The sequence below is a fragment of the Meleagris gallopavo genome, chromosome 1 (genome assembly GCF_905368555.1).
Source record: "Meleagris gallopavo chromosome 1, MGAL_WU_HG_1.1, whole genome shotgun sequence".
NCBI classification, from domain to species: Eukaryota; Metazoa; Chordata; class Aves; order Galliformes; family Phasianidae; genus Meleagris; species Meleagris gallopavo.
In genome coordinates, this window is record NC_139404.1 from 74,474,410 (window position 1) to 74,501,787 (window position 27,378).

The following is a 27,378-nucleotide window of genomic DNA, read 5'->3' on the forward strand; positions in this document are numbered from 1 at the left end:
TTATATTTGAATCTGTGCTTGCATGGGGGATTTCAGATAACTTTTGGTGGTCAGTTAGGGAAGTATCCTAGTCCTCACTTTGTCCATAATTGGGCACAAGGACACCTTTTGATTGGTTACTCTTTTGGACTTGTTTTGGACTCATCTCAAGGATGTCTGTCCTTGTTTCTTACTTAGGTCATCTTGAGTCTTTAAAGAGAAACATCCTGTCTTGGAAAGGTTATTTTTCCTAAATAAGCAAGACATGTAGAACTTAAAAGTGGAGCTTCAACCTTGAGCAAAATACCTCAGCCAGGCAAAAATGTCAAATAATCAGCGCAAAAGACACCATGATCAGAGTTTTCAATACTCCATCTACTTCTGCTAGCCTCCATAAAAGTGAGCTTTCTAAACATTAAATTTTCTGCTTTTTTTTTTTTTTCTTTTTTTTTTCCTGAGTAGTTTGAAGGTAGTTATTTTCTGATTCTAGTTACTGACATGAAGGAGTCCCTAGTTCCAAGAGCAAGAGTGGAAAGAAACAGTGCCAGAGAAGAGGCAGAAGCACCTAGCTGCTAGATTGTTGCTAAGAGCAAAAAGACCTGTGTGGGTGTCCTTAAATGGTCTATCTTAAGATGTGACATGTTCTTCTGCCAGTTGGTTTGTATTCATTGCCTTAATAAAATATTATAATTGTAATAACTTGGTTTTTTATTCGTGATAAACTAAGTAGAGTTCTAGATCTCATCTCCATTAGGGACTTTTCCATGACATCAGCTTTACCAGTACAAAACTGTAGTGGGTGCATGCAGGCTACATCTGCAGAAGAGTGCAAATACATGCCACAAGAAATGCTCTACTGCTGGAAATTAAACACTGCCCTTTCTATATACAGGCTTCAATTTCTAAACATATTTGTTGTCTACTTTTGCCAAAAAAACTTTTCCCAAGGGTCAGTTGTTGTTTCATTAGTGAAGTTATTTGATTTGTTTTCTACTTCATTCATTGTTCAAAGATTATGAAGGAAACTACATGGAGCTGGCACAGGCAGGTGCATGTATTGGTAGTGTTATAGTCAGTTGGTTGCTGTTCATACTTTCATGGGTGACTGGGTGCTGGTTGTGTTGCAGAGAAATAATTAATTCAGTTCCAGGTGATTTCACACCTCACTGTGGTTAGAAATGACACCCACTGGGCAAGAGCAGGACTGCATGAATTTCTCATTCAAGACACAAAACAGCAAGTGATTTGAGATACTGTTTCCTAAATGCTTAAAGTGCTTGGCTTGTCTTCATCCAAGCTGACTGACTTTAGTTACCAGTCATACAAAGTGTAGTGGAAATGCTAAGTTATGTTTTGAAACAGTGATTGAGCACCTATTAGGAAGGCAGGGTCAACCCAAGGGAGGATCCACTCCTTTCCAGACCTCATTTAAGGACTGGGAGTAGTTCTTCCCTTCTCTCCACTGCTCTCTCACTGCTGTTGCGTTTGAGCAACTCCTTACTTGCTGTGGCCTGGGATCTTGCTGCTTTGCTATCATTGTCAAGCTTTCTATATGTTACACTTGGCAAGCCAGGCAACAGTGACAGCAGTGTACATACTTAGGATGGATTATTGTAAAAGGATAATGCATTGGCTGGTCATTGGGACCCCTAATACCCCAAAGGTGGAACTCCTGAGGGAAACCCAAGGATTCCTGGATTCCTCATGGCTGAGTACTGCTCAAATTATTGAAGAATGGGGATATAAAGGCAGCAAGGACCAGTAATTACATGCAGTGAAAAAGTGTTACAAAAAAAGGATGCTCACCTATGTCCAAAGATCTAGGCTCACAGGAAGACTCCACAAAAGAGAGAACTGCAGCAAGAGATCCTTCCTCAGTGGCAGACAGCCCTCAGAATTAGGTCTAAAATCAGTGGAGCCTGGATCCACTCTTTTTGGTCACACATCCTTCATCTGTGCTTCTAGGACTGACCAGGTCTTTTCTCCAGGTGCTCAGTCAGTGGTTCAGGTTGTGGCTCAGCAGTTTCCATACACACCACCCCTTCACAGCATGAACTGAGCCAGCTGGAGGGTGAGTCTTCCCGTATTAGGGATCCAGCATACTATGACACTTACACAATTGCCCATTGCGATGTAGGTTGACACAATGTAAGACAGTTGATGATTGGTTCATAGCTGAAGTTCATATTCTCATGGCCAGTGCTCCATGGTGTTACTGGAGGCATGTAGTTGTCTGGTGCAAGTCCATCTTGTGTTCCATCAGTCCCACATAGGTCATCAGTGGGTGTCATTCTTGATCTCACAGTGACATTGGAGTGCTTCAGTGACATTTCACTCCTTCTGGTGATCCTAGAATCTCCAAAGAGGAGATTCACAGGGACCAGGTACAGATGTTTCAGAGGTACTAAGAGGGGAGGTCTGTCCTCCATGGCAAGATACAGGCCATCCTGGGTCAACACTTCGGCTTGCACTGGGGAATGTCCTGTCCATATGTATCACACCCTTTGGCCAGATATCTGTGACTGCATTATATATCAGGTACCAAAGAGGGCGGTCCTGATCTGCTACAGGGACACAATTAGGGTCCCTTTAGCAAAAAAGAAGCATTGACCACAATGTCAGTAGGCCATATACCAAGGAACTACTAATCTCCCACCTCTAATATTCTCCACACCACTGTGGTCCTACTTCAGGGCCATTCTATTCTATGGGTACCAGGTTCTAGATTCTCAGGGGCAGGAAGCAGAAGATTATTTTCATTTTCAATTTGGGGTCTCAGCTGATTTTCAGTGCCCACAATTTGGATCCTAAGAGGGAAGGCCCAACTTGTCTGATGCATCTTCAGGGCACTGGATCTGCCATCCCCAGGTCTTTCGTTCAGGTCCTGCAGGGTTTCATGCAATCTCTTCGCCCACTCCTGCAAGGACCAAGAATCTATCCGCAGAGCAGGCTTAAGGATGCCATTATAATGTTCAATAAGGCCTGCTCCCATTGGATTCTATGGCAGATCAAATCGCCACCCAATGTTGTTCTCTTCTGCCCATTGTTGTACCATCGTACCCATGAAGTGTGTACCCTGGTCACTGTCAATGACCTGTGGAGTCCCATAAGCTGCCATTATCTTGGTTAAAGCCTTGATAGTATGGATCAGGTTTACTTTTGGTACCAGATAGGCCTGCATCTGTCCACTTGCCATGTTGACGCAAGTTAATGCATATCTGGCCCTCTCAGATCACGGGAGAGAGCCTATATAATCAACTTGCCACCTTCAGAGAGGTTTATGTCCTCTGGAAAGGTGGGCAGTCAACTCTAGCAAGGGTTTTGGTCTCATCTTCGAGCAGGCATCTCAATCCTGACATGCCTGGATGATATCTGGCAATGTTATAGGCATCCCCCATCTTTGGCTGCTACCCACAGTCTTCTGTCTGGCATGTCGCAGCTTCTGATGTAGTCAGTGGGCGATATTCTCGGAAGAAGAGTTTTCAATCCACCGTACTCAAGGCAATTCTTCAGCTTCATCATTTTCTGGTGGCTGCATTGGGGTGATGTCCAGAAATGTGGTAGACACATATGGTTTGTGTTTAACCACATTCCATTTGTTTAACCACATCTCCTTGCCCCAGATCGATCGGATGTGGATGGTCCGGTCCTGGGTGGCCCAAAGAGCAAGCCCTCAATACACAGCCCAACTATCTGTGCAGATGTTCAGTGCACTGTCACCAGATTCCTTGGTGATAGCCATCTACACAGCTCTCAGCTCTGCCCATTGGCTGCTTTGACCATCCCCGTCTTCAAACTATATTGTGTCAATGGAGAGATGGTATGCTACTGCTCTCCACTTGCTTGGGTTACCGTTGCTGGACCCATCCATATATCAGGCATCTTCGGGAATGGGTTATTTCCCCTTCCTGGACGAGACTCTTTTCTGGTGGAGCAACCATCATCTCTTCTGGCATGTCACTATGGTACGTCACTGAGCCAAGGAACTTCTGAAGTTCTTTCAACAGCAGTGAAGATAGATTGCTCCCTCCTCCGGCTGAGGTAATTGACGCAACGTGCCATAGTCTGGGTTTGGGCCACCCGGGTCTTAGGAAGGTGGATTTTTACCCACCCATGAGTGGCAACATTGTTTTTACCACAATCTTAGTTGTTTGAATTATTGGCTCTACCGCCTGCAACACAGAATAGGTAGCCAATAAACGTTTCTCAATCATACTGTGTCTTTCTTCCGCTCTGTGCCAGACCTGAGACCAAAATCCGATCAGGGTTCGAACGGAACTCTGGCATTGCCACAGGCTCCAGCCAAAGCTGTCCTGAGTGACATGAACATCAACATCAGCTGAGAGGTAGGATCAAATATACCTAACACCTGGGCTTGTTTAACAGCCAGTATTGCTTGTTGGAAGGCCTCATGTTCTGTTCTCTCCCAGTCCTATAGTTGTCCTTTTTTCATGAGTCTATATAACACTCTCAGCAGCTGTACTAAATGAGGTATAAAGTAACACCAGTATCCCAATATACCTAAAAATTCCTGCAGCTGCTTTGGTGTTGTAGGGACTAGAAATGCTTGAACCTTATCTATTACTGCTGGGTCTTTCCTGACCAAACTACCCCCAGGAATTTTACAGACAGGTCTGGACCCTGCACCTTCTGAGGGCTTTATAGCCCATCCTTTTCCCTGCAGATAGGTGGTCAAATATAGGTGGTCAATGAATCTACCGCCTGTCCTGCTGCCTCCTGTGAGTCAGATGTCAACAGGAGATGATCAATATAATGATACAAGTTAACATTATTAGGTTTGCCCCAATTAGCCAGGTCATGCACCACTTGGTTATGGCAATACATTGGCAAATGTACACACCCCTGTGGCAGGACCTCAAAGGCCCACTGTCTGCCTTCCCATGTAAATGCAAACTGGTCAAGGAATTCTTCAGAAATTGGAATACTGAAGAACACATTTGCCAAGTCTAGGACACAATGGTAGGTTTTTATTTCCCTACTCAGTGTGTCCATTAGGGAGGCGATATTGGGAATGGCTGCATGAACAGGTGGCGTAACCTTATTTAATTCTCCATAATCTACTGTCATTCTCCATGTACCATCTGACTTCCGCACTGGACACATGGGGGGATTATATAGTCTATGTGCAAGTCTTATGATCCCAGATTTTCTAATTCCTGCATAGTTCTCAATATTTCATCTTGCCCCTTGTAATGCCCTAATATTGCAGCTTGCTCTCAAGCACTCCATCTCTCCCAAATCAGCCACAAACTGTGTGGCCTGCAGAACAATGGCCTTTAAGGCTACCAGGGGGTTCAATATAGACACTAATGTGCTATATTGATGGGAGGGTGCCTGCTATAAAAAAAGGTCTCCTCATTCCAGACAAAAATTTTACTAAACTAAAACTTCAAAAGTTTCCTCTTATACTGTTTCTTTCATCCCTATTTCATGACTATATGTTTGGAGGTCCTTCATGGAGGACCATAAGCCTGTATGTACTAGAACATCAACCTTATTGGGCCAAGTGATACGGCATTCCACTATCAATCTATTAGTGCATGGTTTTCATCATTATGTTGCACAGTGGTGTACAACATTTGCCTAAGGTTAGGGAGCAAGATAATGCCTGTTCAAAAATTTCTGGTCCATTGACCACAACACTCTCTGCTCCCATGTCCTGAAGTAACCAGGCCAGTATACTTTCCCTTGGTTTTTGTTGGAACCATTGCACTAAGTCCCTCAATTCAGATGCCATATAAGAGCAAGCTGTTACATGGAGGTGTGTTTGAGCAGGGAGCTACTGATCGGGGACATCCCCGCTGGTCTACCCTGTAATTATTTTGGCTTTTCTTTTTGCATTACTACAGGTTGAATCTCACAGGGATCTGCCTCAAGTGTGTTTTTGAGATCCATCCAACCTTGTAATTTTTCCCTTTGGATCACCCAGATCCACTGATTAAGGGACCTGTGTACTTTTCAACAAGATCTTTTGAATTTGTTTTAAAAGGAAAGTTATGCTTTATTTTTTTTTCTCCATCAACACACCAAGCTGTTGTTCAGATTTCCTGGTGCTATCATGCAGTAACTGATTCTCATTTCTTAATGTATTATTTGAAAGTTCTGTGCAATTTAACACCATTATTGGTAGCCATACCACAGTGGATGCAGCTAGTTGTTGTTCTTTTGTAATTAGAATGTCTTTACCCAATCAGTAGAAATATTCTGCCATGTGGGAGGGAATCGAAAAATATTTTCAGTATCTCACAAAGGGCACTATTTTTCTACTTTGGCCACTGATTCATAACAAGGGGATCCCAGAAATACATGGATATGCCCCAGCAGAGTTTTATCTAGAGAGACAACTTTCTCCTCCTTGGCCCACTTAAAAATGTTCAAAAAGAAAGCTTTTTATTATTATTATTATTATTTTTATTTTTTATTAAATTAGTGTATTCCTGCCTGGCTTGCCAAATGTAAAAACAGCAAGGCCCATCTCAAATATGTGCAATGAGAAAGTGTTACAAAAAAAAGGATGCTCATCCATATCCGAAGGTCTAGGCTCATAGGAAGACTCCACAAAGGAGAGAACTGCAACAAGAGATCCTTCCTCAGTGGCAGTCAGCCCTTAGTCTAAAAGCAATGGAGCCCAGATCAACCCTTTTTGGTCACACAGGGGAATTGCTTTCATCTCTGCTTCTAGGATCCTTGAGCTCCCTTCCAATCCTGGCCATTCTGTGATTCTGTGATCGATTAGGTCTTTACTCCAGGTGCTCAATCAGTGATTGAGATGATTCAGCAGTTCCCATACAGGGGACATATAGGGGACAATGATCCCTTTATTAAATCTCCTTCAAAGATAGCAACATTTTTTAATAAATTAGAACAAGTGCTCCTAACTGAGGAAAGAGTAGTAACAGCATCTGCTGTAGCACGCTTGCTGATACTAACTATTAACATGTATCATTTCTCTGAAGAAGAGCTGAAAAATGAAAACAAGTTCTAAAAAGTCAGTATATGACAACTGGAAAAAAAATATACTTCTGAAGGGGAAAACTACCTCATCTTCAAATGGCATTTTCCCTCTAAAATTAAGAGCTATAACATTGGAAGGTGTATTGGGTACCTGAAAGCCTCTGACTGAAGAATGATCCTGGGATGGAACAAAGTATTCTGACAGTTTTAGTGGAAGTGATGTCTGTGGCATATCACAACATATATCTTGTTTTGTAGAGAGAGCTGACCCTGGTAGCTTATCTTGTTTTTTGCAAGGGCTTGTTTCACAAGCAAGTGTTCCACTTGGGCTCTGTATCGCATGTTGACCACAAAGGTACAGCATGCAAATGGAAAAATAAACCCTGCAGATTCTTGGGAGAGTCTGCGGTAGAAGAGAGATGAAAAGTATAATTTGAAGCAGGGGATACTCTACTGGCACTACCTATTGAATCCACCACCGGCATGTTCCTTCTCTCTCTTTTCCAGTGGTTTGCCATCTCTCAAGTATTGGTAAGTAATAGTGCACTTGCTTAGGGAATTTCTGGTTGCCACTTATGGGGATTACCTAAAATGGATGCCTGTGTGTGTGTGAGAATGTATGTTGAATAAAACTCGTAACCCTCTGTGCTGCTCTATCTGTGTAATTTGCTTGCCTCTACTGAGACATCTTGCCACTCGGATCCAAACGTACTCTGAAACATAAGGGTAGAGGCACAACAGGAAGTTTGTGTACAGACAAAGTTCAGATATTTCTGTAGAGGTAAAAAATTGCTGCTGTCCTTTGCTACTTGCTTTTGGCACCGAAGAGAAGATTAACAACACTAGCTATCTTAGTTTCAGCTGGGATGGAATTGTGCTCTTCAGAGTGTCTTAGATAAGCTATGTTCTGATTCTAGGAAAAAAGCAACTTAGTAGCTCACTGACATTTATAGTTGCTTCCTAAGCCAAGGCCATTCACAGTGAACAGCCCAATGAGCTAGGAGGGAACAGAATTAGGGCAGCTGACTTAGTGGAAGCAGTTTGGAAGGGAATGAGAGTTCATCTTGCTCTCTTCTGCTGCTCAGGTGGCAAGCTGTGCTTTGGTCAAGGGGTAGCAAGCAATTGCTTGCACGTCACTTATTTTATATATATATACATAAATATTTAGAGAATATCTTCCTCTTTCTTTTCTGGTAAATAGGTTTATCTCAACCCATGAGTCCTAGTTTGTTTTTTTATTCTCTCCCCCCATGCCCTTGGGAAGGGAGGGAGGGAGTGAATGACTGTGTGGTGCTTAGCTGGATTAAACTACAATACTATAGCCCTGCACAGTCCTTAGACTCTTGGGAGTACAAGATCTGCAAGTTTAGGAGGAAAAAGATTATTGATATGAACAAATATGGACTCCTCTTCCCATAACATGAACAAAATCATCTTTCCCCAGCTCTGACCTGATAGCATCATATTTGTTATTCTCTTTACTGACATCCCTTCATTCTCTCACATGGTTGTGTATTCTCTCACATGGTTGTGTGTGATGCAGTCCACGAGCAGCAAAGTGCATGATGGAGTGGGTATCATGTCAGCATTTTCACAGTGTCAGGAAGAAACATTCTATGATGGACCTCCTATATGTAGATAGAAACCTCCATTTGGGCAGTTACAACAAAGAAACTGGTGTACAATAACTTAATGAAGAAGTAAATCAATTAGTTCCTCTTCCGCATCAAATTGATTGTCCAAGCCAACTGTGATTTTAGAGGTGTAGATTTATGTGTGGCAAGGCTAGTACTGGTGCAGCCTGTGCTTACCTGAGAAATTGCATCTGCGTATGAAGCACACCCAGCAGGGCTTTACACAGCCATGTTCTGGTCTTCTGTTAAGATGAAAATCCTCAGGATCAGTTACACACCAGACCAAATAAACCCTTCATAGGGCCTTGCATCACAAGGTACTAATGGTACTTTTTACTATCTTTTATAGACAGTGAAATATTCATTCTCTGGTGTATGTCTTCATATGACTGAATGGGAAGTACTGAGACTTTCATCTGACACTCATATTCAATTCTGGCACTGGCATTTGATATTTGTACATCCAACCCATGGCAGTTAGTTCTGTTCTGTACAATTTGGGATCATACTCTATGGCTTTCCATGATGGTGCAACTGTGTCTGCGGACAAGGGAAGAACCACTGATATCATTTGTCTGGACTTCATTAAAGCTTTTGATATGGTCCTTCGTAACATCTTTCTCTCCAAATTGAAAATTTGACGAATGGACTGTTCAATGGGTGGGGAACTGTTTGCACTGAGAATAGTGATTGAAGTCTCCATGTCCAGATAGAGATTAGTGGTGATTGGTGACCGTCAGGGATCGGTACTGGAACTGATGCTCATTAATACCTTCCTGTACAATCAATAGATGTACGAAGGTTAGGCTTAGTAAGATTATCACAATGGAAAGATAATCAAAATAAATGGAAATGCTCACCAGTGTTGTAGGCTCGGACTAAACTCCACAAGGAGCAATCTCCAAAAGAGATCCTTCCTCAGTGGTAGTCAGCACATAAATGGGATCTAGGAGAGATGCAGCCAGGCTCCACCCCTTCTGGTAGCACAGGTGAATTGCCTTCACCTGTGCTCCCGCAGCTGATTCATTGCTTGCCTCAGGTGATCAATCAGAGGTTCAGACCGTGATCAACAGTTTCCTCAATTATGTTGACAGAGGGATTGCTGCACCTGCAGCAAGTTTCCAGATGATGCCAATCTGTATTCTGTGGTCAACATGCATAAGGAATACTATCCAGAAAGACCTAGATAAGCTCAAGCAGTGGGCCCAGGAGAACCTCATAAGGTTCAACAAAGCCAAGGAGGTCTTGCACCTGTGTCATAGAAAACCCCACTATCAATACAAGGTGGTGGACAAAAGGGTGGAACTCAGCCCTGCCGAAAAGGACCTGATATCACTCTTTCAGTATCTAAACAAAGGCTATAATAAAGAAATGAACCTACTCTCGTGTTTGTTGTGATGGAACATGAGGAAATGATTTCAGACTAAGTGAGGGAATATTTAGGCTGGACACAAGGAAAAAATTTTTTACAATGAGGGTGGTAAAGCACTAGAACAGGTTGCCCAGATGTGGTGGATGCCCCATCCTTTATGACATGCATGATCAGGCTGGATGCAGCTCTCCCTGAGCAACCAGATCTAGCTGTAAATATCCTTGTTTGTTGCAGAGGGGTTGGACTAGGTGACCTTTAAGGTTCCCTTCCAACTGAAACCAACGATTCTATGGTTCTATAACTCTACAAAACTTTCAAGCAATGACTACCTTTCTGATAGTTCACTTTTCATATGCCATTTGTCTCATGTTTTTTGTTGGCTAGATTTTTTTTTAAGGACATTTTAATTTATATTTCAAATCATTCTTAGAATTTTATTCTCCTAGTTCAAGATTTTTGTTTTAGTCCTGTTCAAACTACTTCAATACATACTCAACTCAATTTGCTAAATGGTCCTTTAGTATTAGCTGTAGATTAAGTTACCCTGATACTTTCTCTCTCCTCCAGGTCACTCATTAGTCTATTAAATATATTTAAACACCTATACTGATCTTTTCAGTACACACCCTCTCTTCAGTTAACAGTCATCTGCCATCTTTGTTAATGGCCTTTAGTCCTTTACTTTTCATCTAACTGCTGACAGTTTAACCAGCAAAAATACATACTTCAGATAAAAATTTTGTGAGAGGAATTCCATATTAAATTTTTCCCATAAAAAACTTAGAACCGTAGAATGGCTTGAGCTGGAACAGATGCTTAAGGATCATTGAGTTCCCCTCCCTGCCCTGGCACGGGCAGGGACACCTTTCACTAGATCAGTTTGCTCAAAGTCCCACCCTACCCAACTCTGAATATTTCTAGTAATGGGATATCCACTACCTCTCTGGGCAACCTCTTCTGTTATCTAACCAATCCCATAGGAAAAAAAAAAATCTTTCTTATATCCAACATAAATCTATCCTCTTTTAGTTTAAAACCATTGCCCCCATGTCCATTAATGCAGTCCCTGCTAAAGAGTTTCTCCTCATCTTTTTTGTAAGCTGTTTAGGTATTGGAAGGCCACAGTGATGTCTTACTGGAGCCTTTTCTTCTCTAGGCTAAAAAAATAAAAAAGCCCAACAACTCTCTCAGCCAGTCTTCATAGGAGAGGTACACCAGTCCTCTGATCATCTTTATTACCCTCTTTGGAACCAGTTTTTCATCCACCAGTATCCCCAAGACATTCCCTACAGGACTGCACCTAATCAGTTCATCACCAAGTCTGTGTTGGTATCTGGGATTGTCTCAACCCAGGTGCAGGACCTTCTATATAGTCTTCTTGAATTTTATGAGGATTATTCAAGCCCACTCCTCAAGCCTGTCAAGATCATTCTGGATGGCATTCCTTTCTTTAGAAATGTCAGCTGCACCTCTCAGCTTGCTGTTATCCACTAGCTTGCACTTGATCCCACCGTCTACATCATGGATAAAGTTGTAAAGACACTAGTCCCAAGACAGACACCACTTAAGGGTCACCACTTGACCTGGACATTGAGCAACTGACTATGACTCTTCAGACACAGACATCCAGCCAATTCCTTATCCACTGAACAGGCTATCCATCAAATCCATGTCTCTCCAATTTAGAGACTAGGATGTTCTGGAGGGACTGTATCAAAAGCTTTACACAAGTCAAGGTAGACGATGTCCATTGCTCTTCCCTTGTCCACCAGTGCTGTCATTCTCTCATACAAGGCCACCAGGTTAGTCAGGCATGATTCACCCTTGGTGAAGCCATGTTGGATGTATTCAGTCACCTCCTCATAGAATAGAATCATAGAATCATAGAATTGCTCAGGTTGGAAAAGACCTTTAAGATCATCGAGTCTAACCACAACCTAACCAACCTACCCTAATTCTAACAACCTTCCACTAAATCATGGCCCTGAGCACCACATCCAAATGGTTTTTAAACACATTCAGGGATGGTGATTCAGCAGCCTCCCTGGGGAACCTATTCTAGTGCATAACAACCCTTTATGTAAAGAAGTATTTCCTAATATCCAACCTAAACTTACCCTGGTGCAACTTGAGACCATTTCCCCTCATCCTGTCACCTGTGAGAAGTCAGATATTGGAAGAGAGCAATAATGTCTCCCCTCAGCCTCCTGTTCCCCAGACTAAACAGCCCCAGTTCCTTCCGTCACTCCTCATAGGGCATATTCTCCAAGCCCTTCACAAGCCTTCTTGCCCTTCTTTGGACTTGCTCCAGCACCTCCATGTCCTTTCTGTACTGAGGTGCTCAAAATGAACATAGTACTCAAGATGAGGCCTCACCAAAGCCGAGTACAAGAGCAAGATTCCTTCCCTAGTCCTGCTCACCACTCCATTCCTGATACAAGCCAGGATGCCATTGGCCTTCTTGGACACCTGGGCACACTGCTGGCTCATATTCAGCTGACTGTCCATCAGTACACCAAGGTCCCTTTCTGTCAGGCAGCTTTCCAGCCACTCCTCTCCAAGCCTGTAGGGTTGCCTGGGGTGGTTTTGCCCAAAATGTGGGACCCAACACTTGGCCCTATTGAAAATCATACAGCTAACCATGGCCCACTGATCCAGTCTATCCAGGTTTCTGTGTAGTGCCTTATCCCCTCAAGCTACTAAAACATTTTACATATACCCTCACATAGTTTTCAGGGGAATCTGTTCTGTGATTTTATCAGGCACCGAGGTGAGGCTGACTGGTTGTTAATTTCTAAGTTTTCCTTTTTAACCCTTTTTAAAAACAAAGGTTATATTTCCCCTTTTCCAGTCACTGGGGACTTCACCTCACCAATGCTTTTCAAATACAATGGACTGTGGCTTAGCAAACTTCAGCTACCAGTTCTCTCAAGACCCCAAGGTGAATTTCATCATGTCCCGTGGACTTCAGCACACTCAGATTCCTCAGATAGTCTTAACCCTGGTCTTCTTCTGTGGTGGGTGGCTGACTTGAGATACTGTGACTTGGGAGATGTGGAAGAGACAACTGCCAGTGAAGACTGAGATATTTAAAAAATAAAAAAATAAATTGTCGAGTAACATGTGTAACTATCTTGACTTTTAAGTTGAATTTTACTAGCTTCTTCCTTACTGCTACTTGGACATGACTTCCTTGTGAAGAATGAAGTCACCCAGCTTCAACACAGATTCAGAAATGATTATATTCAATCTTAGTTCATAAACTAAGTATTACAAACCTAGAGGCAGCATTATAGGCCTGAATAAGTTTTACACAGCCCACAAAACCATTTAACCATCACAGTGAGATCCGTAGGAGTACCACCAAAGCTCATTAATTCTTGAAAAAAGTCAGATTTCATATGCATATGTCTGAAGTCCTCCTTACCTTCTGGAATTCCAATAAATCCTTTGATTTTAGACAATAGCTCAGTTCCCTGAAGAACCGGTAATTATTTTTCTCTATGCCAAAAATGCAAGGATGGAAACGTCTGAAACAAATGTGTGAGGTATCTTCTTAAGGTATTATGCTGCATTGTGAAAGAACACATCTAACACCACCTCTTCAGAACTGCACTAATAGACTTCACCTGGCCATAGGCAATAAACTGCCTGAGAATATCATTCCATCCACCTCTTCCCTCAAAGTAACGTGAATGGCTACCTCCTCATCTCCATCAGTAGCACTGTCAGGACCAAGACTATTAACTCACAGCAAGTGAGTTAAGTCAATAACCTCAGTAAACAATCTCATTTTACAAGAATGATTTGGTTTGATTAGTTTGGAAACAGAAAGAGAACCACTTGTGATTTGCTGCCCAAATGGCATTCTTGGCAATACTTGTGCACCTCACTGTCTGCAGCCAACAGCTGTAACAAGTTATACTGGGACGGTTATTTTGTTGGCGCATAAGAAAAAAGCAGACTCTAGCTCCTAGAGCAGTACTAACTGCATTGGGAAAACAAAAGTGAAAGCATGAGGAATTATTTTAGTTAGTCAGGAGAGCAGATCTAACACATGCAGAAAACCTTCTAGGCAAGACAACATGGTTTAATAAACCAAGTTTTCTAAGCATAAATGCATTTTAAAGGCCAGTTTAAAAGGCCAAAGAAAGAACGCTCTCTCACTACTACACATAGAAGAGTGGGAGACCACGTCCAGCCTCTAACAGGAGGAAGGCTTAAGGAGCCTGTAACTGCCTATCTGCTAAGATGGACAGCTAGACAGGCAGATCTGTAGTTTATATGTGCAATCTCTACACCTAGGATTCCCATACATGTCTAGATGAACAAGTATCTAGATACGAGGGCTGATCTGAAAGTAATGCCTCGTATTTTATTACACTGGCCTACAACACCAGAAGCCGATGTTGGGGATATGGTAGTAAACATTGATCCTTCCCAATGATAGTTCATTTTGTTGCCATGTAACAGATGGAAGCAGAAGGGCAATCTGACAAAATGGCATCAGATATGGAAGTGCATGCGAAGGAACGGCATGAAATTGAATTCTTCCACATGGAAAAGATGGCACCCACTGACATTCATGGATGCTTGCTGAACATTTATGGAGACTAAACAGTGAATGTTAACACAGTGAGATGGTGGGTGGTGCATTTCAGTAATGGTGACAGCAACCATAGATTGCCTCCACTGCTGCAGATTTTTACGAGAATGGCATGCAAGCTCTTGCTTATTGCTGACAAAAATGCATAGCTAATGGTGGCAGCTACATTGAAAAATAGTGTTTTGTAGCTGAGAGTGTGCTCTGTTGAGAAGCGTTACTGTGCATGTTGTAGTTTTCATGGAAAAAATAGGAAGCATTACTTTCAGTGCAATCTATCAAAATGTAAGCATGTCTGTGTGTGTGTTGACCTCCAGATGAATGTATGTGAGCGCACACTGTGATCAGACATAGCATACACCTAGCCAAGCTGTATGTTTGTGGTCCAGCTTGTGAATGCTGCCACCACTGCCATTACTCTATGTATACCACTCCTTCTATGTCTACAATCACATCTGATGTGTGCTTTAAGGGCTGGGTTGCAGAATGTGAGGAATACATTCTAGAGAATGCTGTTTAAGTGGAACTCTTAAGCAGTTGTTTGACTGCTTCTGTGACTCCAAGCCTTTCCACCATTTGCACAAACCTGGAGATACATACTTATTTGCCACTGTGAATCATAAAATAGATTGGAGGTGCTTTTCTGAAAATACACAGTATCTGCAGTTTATTTTTCAATTTGGTGAAAGGAGACAAGAGGTTTTCAAGCACAGACTTTTTCCTCAGACATGCATCTCATGGATGACTCAGGGCAGATAGTCTCTAGTCCTTCACCAGTCGGTAGATGTGATGCTGGGCACCATGGTCACTAGCTGACACCTCAAAAACATATGCTATGCACAGCAAGGTCTCCTGTGTGTCCCTGTTTGTTACAACCTAGACAGAAAAGGAGAAGAAGCTGAGATCGTATCTGCAATTTCACTGCTTGCACATTTCAACACAGAGAGCAAAAATCAGTAGTAAGAAAAGAACAGAATTCTCTACAGGAATGACACGTAGCTCAATCATCACATCCCCCAGTCTACATGCTCACACTCCCAAGGAAAGCACTTCTACAATGTCGGGGCTACAATGCAATGAAGAGATAGGGAGATGAGTAGAGTCTACTGAGGATAAAAGAAAGTTGTGACCAAGCAGTGACCAACGAAGTATGCAGGTCTGCTATTCCCCAGCCCCCTGATGTTGTTTTTGAAAAAAAAAAAAAAAAAAAATTTTTGCTTTGTTTGAAGTGGCCACCTTCTGTGACACACCCATTCTTGCTCCTGCTTTGGTATACCACAACCATGAATAGTTCTTTCCCACCATCTGGTCCTGCTTAGTAGAGGTAAACATACAATCTAATTCTCATGATCTATCTCATTTTACAGGAGACTGACACATTTGAAACTTTTACATCTCCCATTCCATCCACTGTACATTGATGTATTGTACATTGCTACACTGATGTATTCTTACAGTAGCTAGTTATTTCTCTTTCTCCATTTCTTTTTCTAATGACACTCAGGAATATAAGCTTCTCTGCAGTATGTATCAGGCCCGGTGTCAGCAGTATAGTGATGAAAAGTACTGTCCTGGTTTTAGAAGCATGTACTGCCTACACTACATTTAGGAGCAAACAAAATACTGTACCTAGAGCTCTTAGCTGAGGTTTGTGCCTGGCTAAAGCTTCACGTAGTTCTCTCTTGTTGGAAGACACTTTTTCCTTCAGCTGTAGTATCAACTTAATTGCAGAAGAAAAGCATAGCTGGAGGCTTGCTCTGTACCAAAACCCAACCATTCTTGTAAAAATAGAAGGAAAAGAGCTGTTTTCAAACTCATGAATAACTATTTCCTACATTTTGACCTATTGTTTTCTTTTCTTACTTCATGACTCTTTTCGCAGTTGAACTAACCCTTCTTCTTTCTGCAGGTAATTGTGAGTTATGGTAAGACATCAGAGCCTTTTTAGTAATACTGTGCTCTGAAATCTTGGAAGGCTTGATACAAAGCAATTTGCAAATCAAGATTTCAGCTCCCCAGTCAATGCGTAAAATTTCCAGCCCACTGCTCAGGATTGCAAGACTACAAACACAATATATAAAACACTGAGGTAGCACCCACATGAGATACATCTCTCTGTGACAGAAGGTGAAGAAAGCGCATGAGATTATTCAGTGCCCCAGAGGGGCTAACTCTACAGCAGTCCTTGGTGTGACTGAAGAAAGATGTATGCAGTTACAGCATTCCTCTGTATTCACACATACTTTCAAACTTTCCCTGCTCAAACCATGCTTTTGTTCATCTAAAAACAAAATCAAAAATCCTTTATGTCTTTATACTCATTTTTTCTTCCACATGCTGAAGAGCTTAATAGAAACATAAAAGAGTAAAGCCTTTTTACCTCATACTCTGTGAGGCATAAGGATATTATTAAGCTTGTATTATAGCTGACATTTCTTTGCCACAGAACAGAGTAAAGAGTAATGAGTTGCCTGAAGTCCTACAGCATTTTCAGAGGACGGACTGAACACCACTCTATTTCCTTTCTTTGATACAGCCTCCAGAATCAACTCCGCTCACCCAGCCTCAGGTTCTTTTTGGTTAAGATCTGCAACGCCTCTTGTAGAGGTTGAATAGTCAACTAGGAGAATCCACTTTTTAAGATGACTTTGCCGTCTTCCCAAATTTGAGCTGCATCTGAGCCAGGAAAGACTAATAGTATAACATAGACACTGATGCAATCTAGTTTCAGTAGCCTTGCAGTACTGCCCTACCAAGGAGTTGCAGTGATTGATTCATGAAGGCTTCCTCTTACATGCCTCTTACTTTTACTTCCCTCAATATTCTTTTCAGATTCAGGACATTTTTAAGGAAACACGCATTTTAATTCCAGCTGATATGGGTGAAGAACTCTCCCTGTGATAAATTTTATGGCCACTTAACAGTGTTTTTCTCTCCTTTTTTTTTAACCTTGTGTAAAGGACCAACACACAAAGAATGAACATCCAGTAGTGGAATGAGCACTTCCTTCACTATGACCTCTGCATCCTTTTCCTTGCCATCTCTCTTTTCCTCGTTAACTTTCTTTCTTTTTTCCCCCCTCTCTCTTACTGGAGGTCTGCTGTTTCTCTACAAGCTAAAATCTCTAGTGTTCCTGTCTTGAGGTACAGTACAGCACTTGAGAAATAACAAGTACAATTTGATGCTGGGCTGTAAAATGAAATCTGCTTAGACTCACAAGAGAGAACTCTTGCATGGGGCTTACATGTTTCCAAGTTCCAAGGAATACAGTTCTAAGTCCCACCTGTAAGATAGTAAAGTTCTCCAGCACACTGTTCATCATATACTTCTCAGGAAGGTGCTTGAGTTTATGAATGAAGTTTATCATGTATTCACAGAGAGGAGAACGATGAATGCGATAGGAATAGTGTCCATTTTCATAGTGTGCATACTCTGTCTGCAATTTAAAACAGAAAAGGGATTTATGAGGTTAATGCTATCACATCAGAAACAATCATATAAAAGAACTCCAAACAGAAGACTTACGACTTTTTCAAGTCATTTTACTAACAATAATGAGCTGATTAATCTACAGTTGTAGATTAATCTGATTTATCTACAGTTCTTTGTACCAAGAAAAGACCTCAGTCTTCCTGAGCCCAACAATTTTTTCAGCTTGTTTTCTTTTCTCTTCAGAACAGAAATTCCGGCTTACGAGTAGAAAACTGCCAAGGAACTATGAAAGGAAACTAAGAGGAGCAGGCCACTTGTCAGCTATAATATGGTATGCATCTCTGCTAGAAAAAAAAATTAAGTGTGAATAAATTGAAGAAGTCCAAAACTACTGCTTCAGCAAGATCAAGAGACTCCTAGTGATAGTGGTAACTATGTTCAGGATACATCATGCCTGGAAAGGACTTTGGCCTCTGAGAGAGAATACAGCATCTTTGCTACCACCGAGGAGAATGTTTGGCCAATGTTACACAGAGGGATTTTTTTGTTAACATTCACATCTTAGCTTCTAAATATTTCATCTTCCTTTGAATAGAAACTGATGTTGGTTTGTATCTTGATTCTTAAATGCCCTTTCTCTCCTTTCACCACAACAGCTTGATCTCTCTTCCCAAGCACCATGATAGTTTTTCTTGATCTACATTGTCCCATCATATGCAAACCCAAAGCCAGACTCTAGATATGTCTATCATATGAGTGGAGATGTTTTTTGGGAAGTAATGTAGCTTGACCTGACTGCTGACAATGGAATATCTGGTGTTCTGCACACAGCTGCTCCCTCTGCATCTAAAGGCTCCTCGAGAAAAACAACAGGTCGAAGCAAGTCAGAGCAGGTCTCAGCAGCTGAACGTAGCATTAGAAAGAATTTCTTCAATGCCAGATATACATATAATTATGTAGTTGCTAGAACTGCAAATATGCAAGCACTAAAATAAGCCTCATAAAATCATAACTCCATAGTTTGTAAATAGTCACAGTCTATAGTCACAGACTATAGTCTATAGACAATGTATTTTCACCTTTCTGGACTAAGTAAACCCAGATTTGCTAGCTTTTCTTTGCTCTGCAGGAACTCCAGAGAATCACCAACACTTCAGAAACTGAGATTTAACGAAAAACATCAAACACTATCAGATCTTCCACCGAGTCTTGAAAAATGCCATGCTGGAGGCTGAAGCAATTTTATAACTTCATGTCTCAGAAATAATAATCTATGGCATCCATCTCCCTAGCGAGAAATAAGGGATATATTTACCTTTAGATATATTCAGCATACAAATACTTGAAATAATAGAATAGCAGTCAGAGAGAACCTCGTACAAAGGTGCCTGTACAGTTAATGAATACACCGATGTTATGGTATAGCAATCTACAATTAATGAATATACAGATGGTACAACAGAGAGCTTGGCTACGATGTTGTTACACCAAAGCGGGAAACAGAAATGATAGGTACACTCACCTGTATCCTGAGCTTGCATGGGAAACTCCAGTGGAGTGGATCTCTAGAAGAGATCCTTCCCCACTGGTGATCAGCTTTTAAATGGGTCTAGGAGAGGTGGAGCCTGGCTCCACCTCTTCTAACAGCACAGGTGAATTGCCTTCACCTGTGCTCCCATGGCTGACTCATTGCTTGCCTCAGGTGGTCAATCAGAGGTTCAGGCTGTGGTTCAGCATTCCCCATACACTCCACCCTTCATGGCATAAACCAGTGATTAGGTTGACTAAAGGGTAAGCTTTCCCTATTACAGAGATCTGATATACGGCGGCACTTATACAATTTCCATCGCGATGTATGTTGGTAAAATTCAAGATGTGTGATGATCGGTGAACGTTGATATTCTTTTATGGGCCAGTGCTTGATGGTGTTACTGGAGGCTTGTAATCATGAGGTGCAAGTCCATCTATGTTTCATCAGTCCCATGTAGGTCATCACTGGTATTGCACATGATCTGGCAGCAACACTGGAACACTCTGAGGATATTTTTTTCCTTCCGGTGGTCCTAGAGACTCAAAGACTCACAGGGAAGTAATACAGATGTTTCAAAGGTACCAGGAGGGGAAGGTCTGCCCTCTAGGGCAAGATACAGGCTGTATTTCTATCCTGGGTCCACCCTTCAGCTTGTACTCTGGCATGCCCCGGTTGCCTGTACCACACCTTCTGGCCAGATATCTGCAGCTGCATAATTATATCTGGCACCAAAGGAGGTGTCCTGATCTGCCATAGGGACATGATGGGGGTCCCTTTAATAATAAAGATTAGGGTGTTGACCACAGTATCCGTAGGCCATGTACCTATCACTGGAGGGATTACCAAGCCTCCCACCTTTAATAATCTCCCCCAAAATGCAAGTAGGCCACACCGCTTCCTACCTGCACCTTCCAAAGCCATTTCATTCTATGGGTACTTGGATCTAAATTCTCAGGGGCAGAGGCAGAAGATTATTTTCATTACCAATCTGGAGTCTTACCTGATTATCAATGCCTGTAATTTGGATCCCAAGTGGGGAGGCCCATGTTGTCTGTAGCATTCTCAGGGCACTGGATCTGCCATCTTGAGGTCTTTCATTCAGGTCCCACAGGGTTTCATAGAGTCTCTTTGTCCATCCCTGCAGGGACTGGGAGTCTGTCTTCAGGGCAGCCTTAAGAATACCATTATGATGTTCAATGGGCCTGCCCCCCTTGAATTATATGGCAGGCAGAATCACCATTTGATATTGTTTTCTTCTGCCCAGCGTTGTATCATTGCACCAGTAAAATGAGTCTGTTGGTCGTTCTTGATGACTTGAGGTGTCCCGTAGGCAGACATCAGTCTAGTGAGTGCCTTGATGGTATATGCCTGGTTTGCTTTCGGCACTGGATAGGCCTGCAGTAGCCCACTTGCAGTGTCAACACAGGTCAGGGCATATCTTGACCCCTCAGACCAAGGATGGGGCCCGATGTAATTGACCTGCCATCGCTGGAGAGGATTGTGTACTCTAGCAAGATGGGCTGTTGTTTCGGGCAACAATCTTGGTCTCACCTTAGAGCAAGCGCCACAATCCCGGCATGCCTGGACAATATCAGGTAGTTGTATGGGCAGTCCTCATGTTTTAGCAGCTGCCCACATTGTCTTCTGTCCCGCATGCTGTAGTTTCTGATGTAACCAATGGGCACTGTGAATCTCAGATGGTGAATTCTCAATCCATTGACCTCAGGCCAGTGTATCAGCTTTGTCATTTCCCAGTGACTATAGGGGTTAGTGACCAGAGACATGGCAGACATGTACAGTCCTGTGTTTAGCTGCATTCCATATGTCTAACCACATGTCTTTGCCCCAGATCAGCCAGGCATGGATAGTCCATTTCTGGGTGGCCCACTGTGCAATCCAAAGAATGAGCCCCCCGTACACAGCCCAGCTATCTGTCTAGATATTCAGGATACCATCACCGGATTCCTTGGTTATAACCATCCACATGGCTCGCAGTTCTGCCCATTGGCTGCTCTGACCATCCCCCTCATCAAACCAGATTGTCTCAGTAGAAGAATGGTATGCTATTGCTCTCCACTTGCTCAGGTTGCCCTTGCTGGACCCATCTGTGTACCAGGTATCTTCAGGAATAGGATATTTTCCCTCCTGAATGGGACTCTTCTCTGGTGGAGCAACCAATATTTCTTTTGGTGCATCACTGTGATACATCACTGGGCCTAGGATCTTCTGGAGTTCTTCTTTCAAGGGTGATGAAGACAGACTACTCCTTTGGCTGAGATAGGCGACCCATTGTGCCACTATTTGCGCTTGGGCCACCCCGTCTTAGGAAGGTGGGTCAGATTTTCCCCCACCCCTGAATTGGCTGAACAGTCTTAACTAAAACTTCAGCCGTTTGAGTTACTGGCTCTACTGCCTGTAACGCTGAATAGGCAGCCAATAACTGTTTCTCAATCATACTGTATCTTTCTTCTGCTCCATGCCAGCCCTGAGAACAGAAACCAATGGGGGTCCGAACAGAACTCTGGCGTTGCCACAAGCCCCTACCAAAGCCATCTTGAGTGACGTGAACATCCAACTCGGCTGGAAGAGTAGGATCGAATATACCCAATGCCTGGGCTTGTTTAACTGCCAGTTTTGCCTCTTGGGAAGTGACCTGTTCTGTTTTCCCCCAATCCCATAGCTGCCCCCTTTTTGTGAGTCTCTACAGTGGCCTTAGCAGCTGCGCTAGGTGAGGTATAAAGGAACGCCAATAACCCAATATACCTAGAAACTCTTGCACCTGCTTTGATGTTATAGGGACTGGGAACACCTGAACCTTATCTATGACAGCACTGGCTAGTACTTTGGTCTTTCCTGACCAAACCACCCCCAGGAATTTTACAGACAGGCCCAGACCTTGCACCTTCTGAGGATTTATAGCCCATCCCCTCTGTTGTTAATAGGCAGTTAATGAATCTGCCACCTGCTCTACTGCCTCCAGTGAGTCAGATATCAACAGGAGATCATCAATATAATGATATAGGTTAACATCATCAGGATTTTTGCAATCAGCCAGGTCACACACCACTAGATTGTGACAGTAAGTTGGTGAATGCACGTATCCCTGTGGCAGGGCCTGGAAGATCCATTGCCTGCCTCCCCACGTAAATGCAAACTAATCTTGCCATTCCTCAGCAATTGGGATACTGAAGAATGCATTTGCTTAACCTAGTACACAATGATAGGTTTTTATCTCCCTACTTAATGTGTCCATGAGGGAGGCAATATTGGGTACGGCTGCATGAATAGGCAGCGTGACCTTATTTAATTCCCTGTAATCTACTATCATTCTCCACATGCCATCCGACTTTTCACACTGGCCATATGGGAGAATTATACAGGCTGTGTGCAGATCTTATAATGCCCACTTTTTCTAATTCCTGCACTGTTCTCGATATTTCATCCTGCCCACCCAGGAGTCTATACTGTCTCACATTAGTAATCTGGCTCGCTTTTGGCAGGCAAATAGGCCCATGTTTCACATGGCCACTTAGTATTGCCTGCACCGCCCGGGTACTGATACATCTCTGTCGAAGTCTGAACTCTCTGGAGAGCCAGATCCCATAGAATACCTATGCCAAAGATGTATTCCTGGACTGGGGCAATAGACACCTTATACTCCCAGAGTGGGAGACACCCAACCCCCAATTTCAACCATATTTAGGTGACAGGAATAGTCTGTCCCCCAAAACCACAAATCATCACTCTGTCTCCATCAAATTTGGTCAGATCTCCGTAGATAATTGATGTTTCTGCTCCAGTGTCCACAAATGCCATAATTCTCTGAATATTTTTTCAGGATCAATAAATCATTAATTCTATATAGGGCCTCCGGTCCCGTCAGGAGGACCTAGGGAGACTAACATCCATCATCACGCCATGAATTGTGTTAGGGCCAATTCTTTTGCTTCCGGTGGCTCAGGCATCGTGGCCCAAGACACCTGAGGCAGCTTTTTTTTTCCTATTAGGAACAATGAAATTTTCTAGGTTTCATGTTGTTGTTGGTATTCTCTCTACAACCCTTACCCTTGGTTTCTTAGAGTAGTTCTGAAATTTTTGATTGTCTTTTAGCTGTCTCCAAAGCTGGAGAAGGACATGGTTGGGCTGGCGTCAGTCTTAGCAAATTGGATCCCAGCCCAAATTAAGTCATTAAACGTTTGTTTTCAGAAGACCCTTACGGGTGCCAATCAAGGAGTTCAAGTAGCTGGCATTTTGGTTTTAGTCACCGGCAGAACCTCAGCTTCTTCTAATGTCCAAATATTGTGCCTAGTCCGCAGGTGTTCTGTTTCTCCTAGGTTGGCCACTAAATGGGCAGCCTGCTGGACTACCGCTTCTGAGGCCACCAGGAGATTTAATATAGAGACCAAAGTACCATATAAATGAGAGGGAGCTTGCTATAGAATTAAGTTTCTCATCCCTGCTGAGAACTTGACCATATCAGGGCCATCAAATGTGTCTTCGTAAATTGCTTCCCTTACGCCTAGTTAGCGGATATAATTTTGAAGGTCCTCCATGGAGGACCACATCCCTGTATGTAGAGGTATATCAGATTTATTCAGCCATACCGTATGGCAGGCCACCATTAACCATTCTATTATAGAATGGTTTTCATCAGGATATTGGTTACCCACATATAACCTCTGCCTGAGAGCAGGATGGACAGTCATAGTGGCCAACTTGGCTATTTCTGGGTCATTGACCAAAAGACTTTCTGCCCCAGAATCCCACAGTCTTAATAACCAGACACTTTCTCTAGGCTTCTGCCAAAATTGCTGTACTAAATCCATCAATTCTGTTGCCGTGTATGGCCGAGCTGTTACATGCAAATGAGCCTGGGCAGGGGGCCACTGATCAGGCAGCACCCCTGCTGGTCTGTCCTGTACTTTTTTTGTTTTCTGAGTTATGACAGGATGGACTTTTAGTGGATCTGTCAAAAATCGGAGATTCAAGATCTAATTTAGATTTTTTATTTTCCTGATCAATGAAGTCTGTTGATTTAGGAGTCTGGTCGTTGTCTATTGAAATGTTACGAACTTGACCTATTGGAAGATGCAGAATTGGTTTCTTCCTTGTTAATATGCCAAGTTCCTGCTCTAATTTTTCGATACAGTCTTTCAAAAGATGGTTTTCATTCTCTAAAGTATTATTCCTCATTTCAGCATGATTTAAAGCATTTAATAGTGGCCATGCCACCGTGGAAGCACCTAATTGTCTTTTTTTTGTGAACAGTATATCTTTGCTAAATCCCTGGAAGTAGTCTGCCATGCGATACGGGGAGATATTTCCCATAACACATAAGAGACCTCACTTTTCAATGATGTCCACTAGCTCATAAAAGGGGATCCCACAAATCCTGGGATCTGCCCTGGAATCATTCTATCTAGGGGGGTAATGTTCTCCCCCTTAATCAATTTGAAGAAATTCCATAGGACGGACATAGTGTAAAGTTAATATATTTGGCCTGGCTGGCTCGCCAAGTGTACAGTTAATGAATTTACCAATGGTAAATTTACAGATGGTATGGTATATAACAGAGAGCTTAGCTACAATGTTGCTACACCAAAGTGGGAAACAGAAATGATAGCTACACTCACCCATATCCTGGGCTTGTATGGGAAACTCCAGTGGAGTGGATCTCCAGAAGAGATCCTTTCCTGCTGGTGGTCAGCTCTTAAATGGGTCTAGGAGAGATGGAGCCAGGCTCCACCCCTTCCGGCAGCATAGGTGAATTGCCTTCACCTGTCCTCCTGTGGCTGACTCATTGCACGCCTCAGGTGATTAATCAGAGGTTCAGGCTGTGATTCAGCAGTCCACATACAGGTGCCTGCTCCTTACCTCCACTTTCTCCACTACCTGCTTTCCAAAGGAACACACTTTAGTGGAACAGGTAATGACCATATTTTCTTGGCTCTCATAGTGGCTGGAAACACCATAGAAAGATCTGGATTCATCTTCAATATTGGTATTCAAATCAGCCTGTCAAAAAAAAAAAAAAAAAAAAAAGGAACAAAAACAGATGGTTATCAAGTACCTGTTGTGGTGGCTTTTTTTGCCACAAACTAAAGTAATCTTGTTTATCCAGAAGTGTCCAAAGATCCAAAATATATTAATGTGCATCAAGCTAGCAGTAGAAATCCGAAGAGTATGCATTAAAATCTAATTTGCACTTCAGAAAATGTTGGTGGGAATTTGCGTATATTTTGGGGAAACTGAACATCAAAAATGTATGAGACAGCCTCTTGCCTTAGCTGATGTTTACCACTTGGTCAGTGCCAGGACAACGTGAAGGTACAAAAAGCATGTGGAGAGCAAATAAGAGGGCATTGTAAAGTCAAAGCAATGCAACAGGATAGACTGGGCTGCCTTGCTTAAGAAGAAAAATAAGGGTGCAGTAACTGTAATAAAGCTCTTCCACTCTGAAGATGCATGGAAAGATACAGAATAGGGAGAAGGAATATGTGAGTGCACACACACATTAGCCTCAAGTATTATTTATACAGTGATATGAATAATGTAAGTAAATAAGGTGCAACATAAAGAATGTATGTTCTTCATGGATCCAGTCTAGTTCTACCTGAATATAAACCCATCTTCATTAGCAGCCACAGTTTCAAATGTCTGTGTCAAAGTTTGGCAAACAGAAGTCTTGCGTTGGGAACTAGCTCCTTAAAATCCTGGTTCTCTGAAGTTTCCACCAGGGGGCATTCAAATGTGAAAAAAGAAGTGACAGTCACTCTGAAAACAGAGGGCATGTAGTAATGTGCAACTTGGCTTCCTCCCTTTCAAAACTAAGAGAGTACAGCTTCTCTGTACTCTGTGAGCCTAACTGCTAGCTTACTTCAGCAGAAAAGTAATTATCATTTCCCATAGGCTATTTCAGCCTATGCTATTCTTCATCGTGAACTTCCCTACTGTGAGACAGTACTGTTAACTTATTTCTCTGAGGTGGTAATTTCACAAGAGATGTTAGTCAGACTATACCTCTGCTACTGATAGAAAGTGCCAATCCAGCCTTCTCCTCCGATCTGTAGCCACATACATCTGCTGCTACCCTTGTCCTATCATTAGCAATTGTACAACTCTGTGACTAAATGAGAAAGCTAATCCCAGCCAAAAGAGTTTTTAAATTTTGTTGTGGTTTCAATATGGTAGTTTTCAGTAAGACAAGAATGCCCATTTTGATCCTCACAAGGGTTAGAAGATGTGAGAATACATACACAAAAGGTGAGAGTACAAAGAGTGCCTATGCTGATGGCAACCCATACTCAGAATGGCTCTTGGAAAATTGTATCTCAGAGGTGTATTTTGATGAATACCAGGCTGGTCCTTCCACCAGCACAGAGTAGTCTCAATGCCCTCTTGTTCCTCTTGTGCTGGCACAAACTTTTGTGTAGCTGTATTACGAAACTCGCTGAGGAACCCATAGAATCATAGAATTATAAAATGGTTAGGTTGGAAGGCATGTTTAAGATCATCTAGTTCCAACCCTCTTGCTATAGGCAGAGGTGCCTCCCACTAGACCAGATTGCTCAAAGCCCCATCCAGCCTGGCCTTGAATGCTTCCAGGGAGGGGGCATCCACAACCTTGCTGGCAACTTATTCCAGTGTCTCACCACCCTCACAGTAAAGAATTTCTTCCTAATATCTAGTCTAAGCCTACCCTCTTCCAGTTTAAAATCATTTTCCCTTTTTCCGTCACAACATGGCCTTATAAAAAATCCCTCCCCAGCTTTCTTATAGGCTACCTTCAGGCACTAGAAGGCCACTGAAAGGACCCCTCAATGCTTCTCCTGTAGGCTGAAGAACCCCAGCT

The 27,378-nt window shown here is 42.6% G+C and overlaps 1 protein-coding gene across 9 annotated transcripts in view; it reads right to left on the reverse strand.

Annotated features, from left to right (window-relative positions):
- TEAD4 (TEA domain transcription factor 4) overlaps nucleotides 1-27,378 on the reverse strand; it is an 87,726-nt gene that overhangs the window by 3,276 nt on the left and 57,072 nt on the right. For 7 of the 9 annotated variants that reach the window (XM_085234514.1, XM_085234482.1, XM_085234465.1 and 4 more), the window contains 3 exons: nucleotides 25,401-25,541; nucleotides 17,847-17,999; nucleotides 15,203-15,439 (listed from right to left, as the gene is read on the reverse strand). In XM_085234514.1, coding sequence (XP_085090640.1) covers nucleotides 15,326-15,439; nucleotides 17,847-17,999; nucleotides 25,401-25,541 — 408 coding nt within the window. In that variant the 3' untranslated portion in view covers nucleotides 15,203-15,325. Of the gene's footprint in view, nucleotides 1-15,202; nucleotides 15,440-17,846; nucleotides 18,000-25,400; nucleotides 25,542-27,378 lie in introns of those variants that run through there. The other 2 variants (XM_085234490.1, XM_085234511.1) reach the window with 2 other exon arrangements.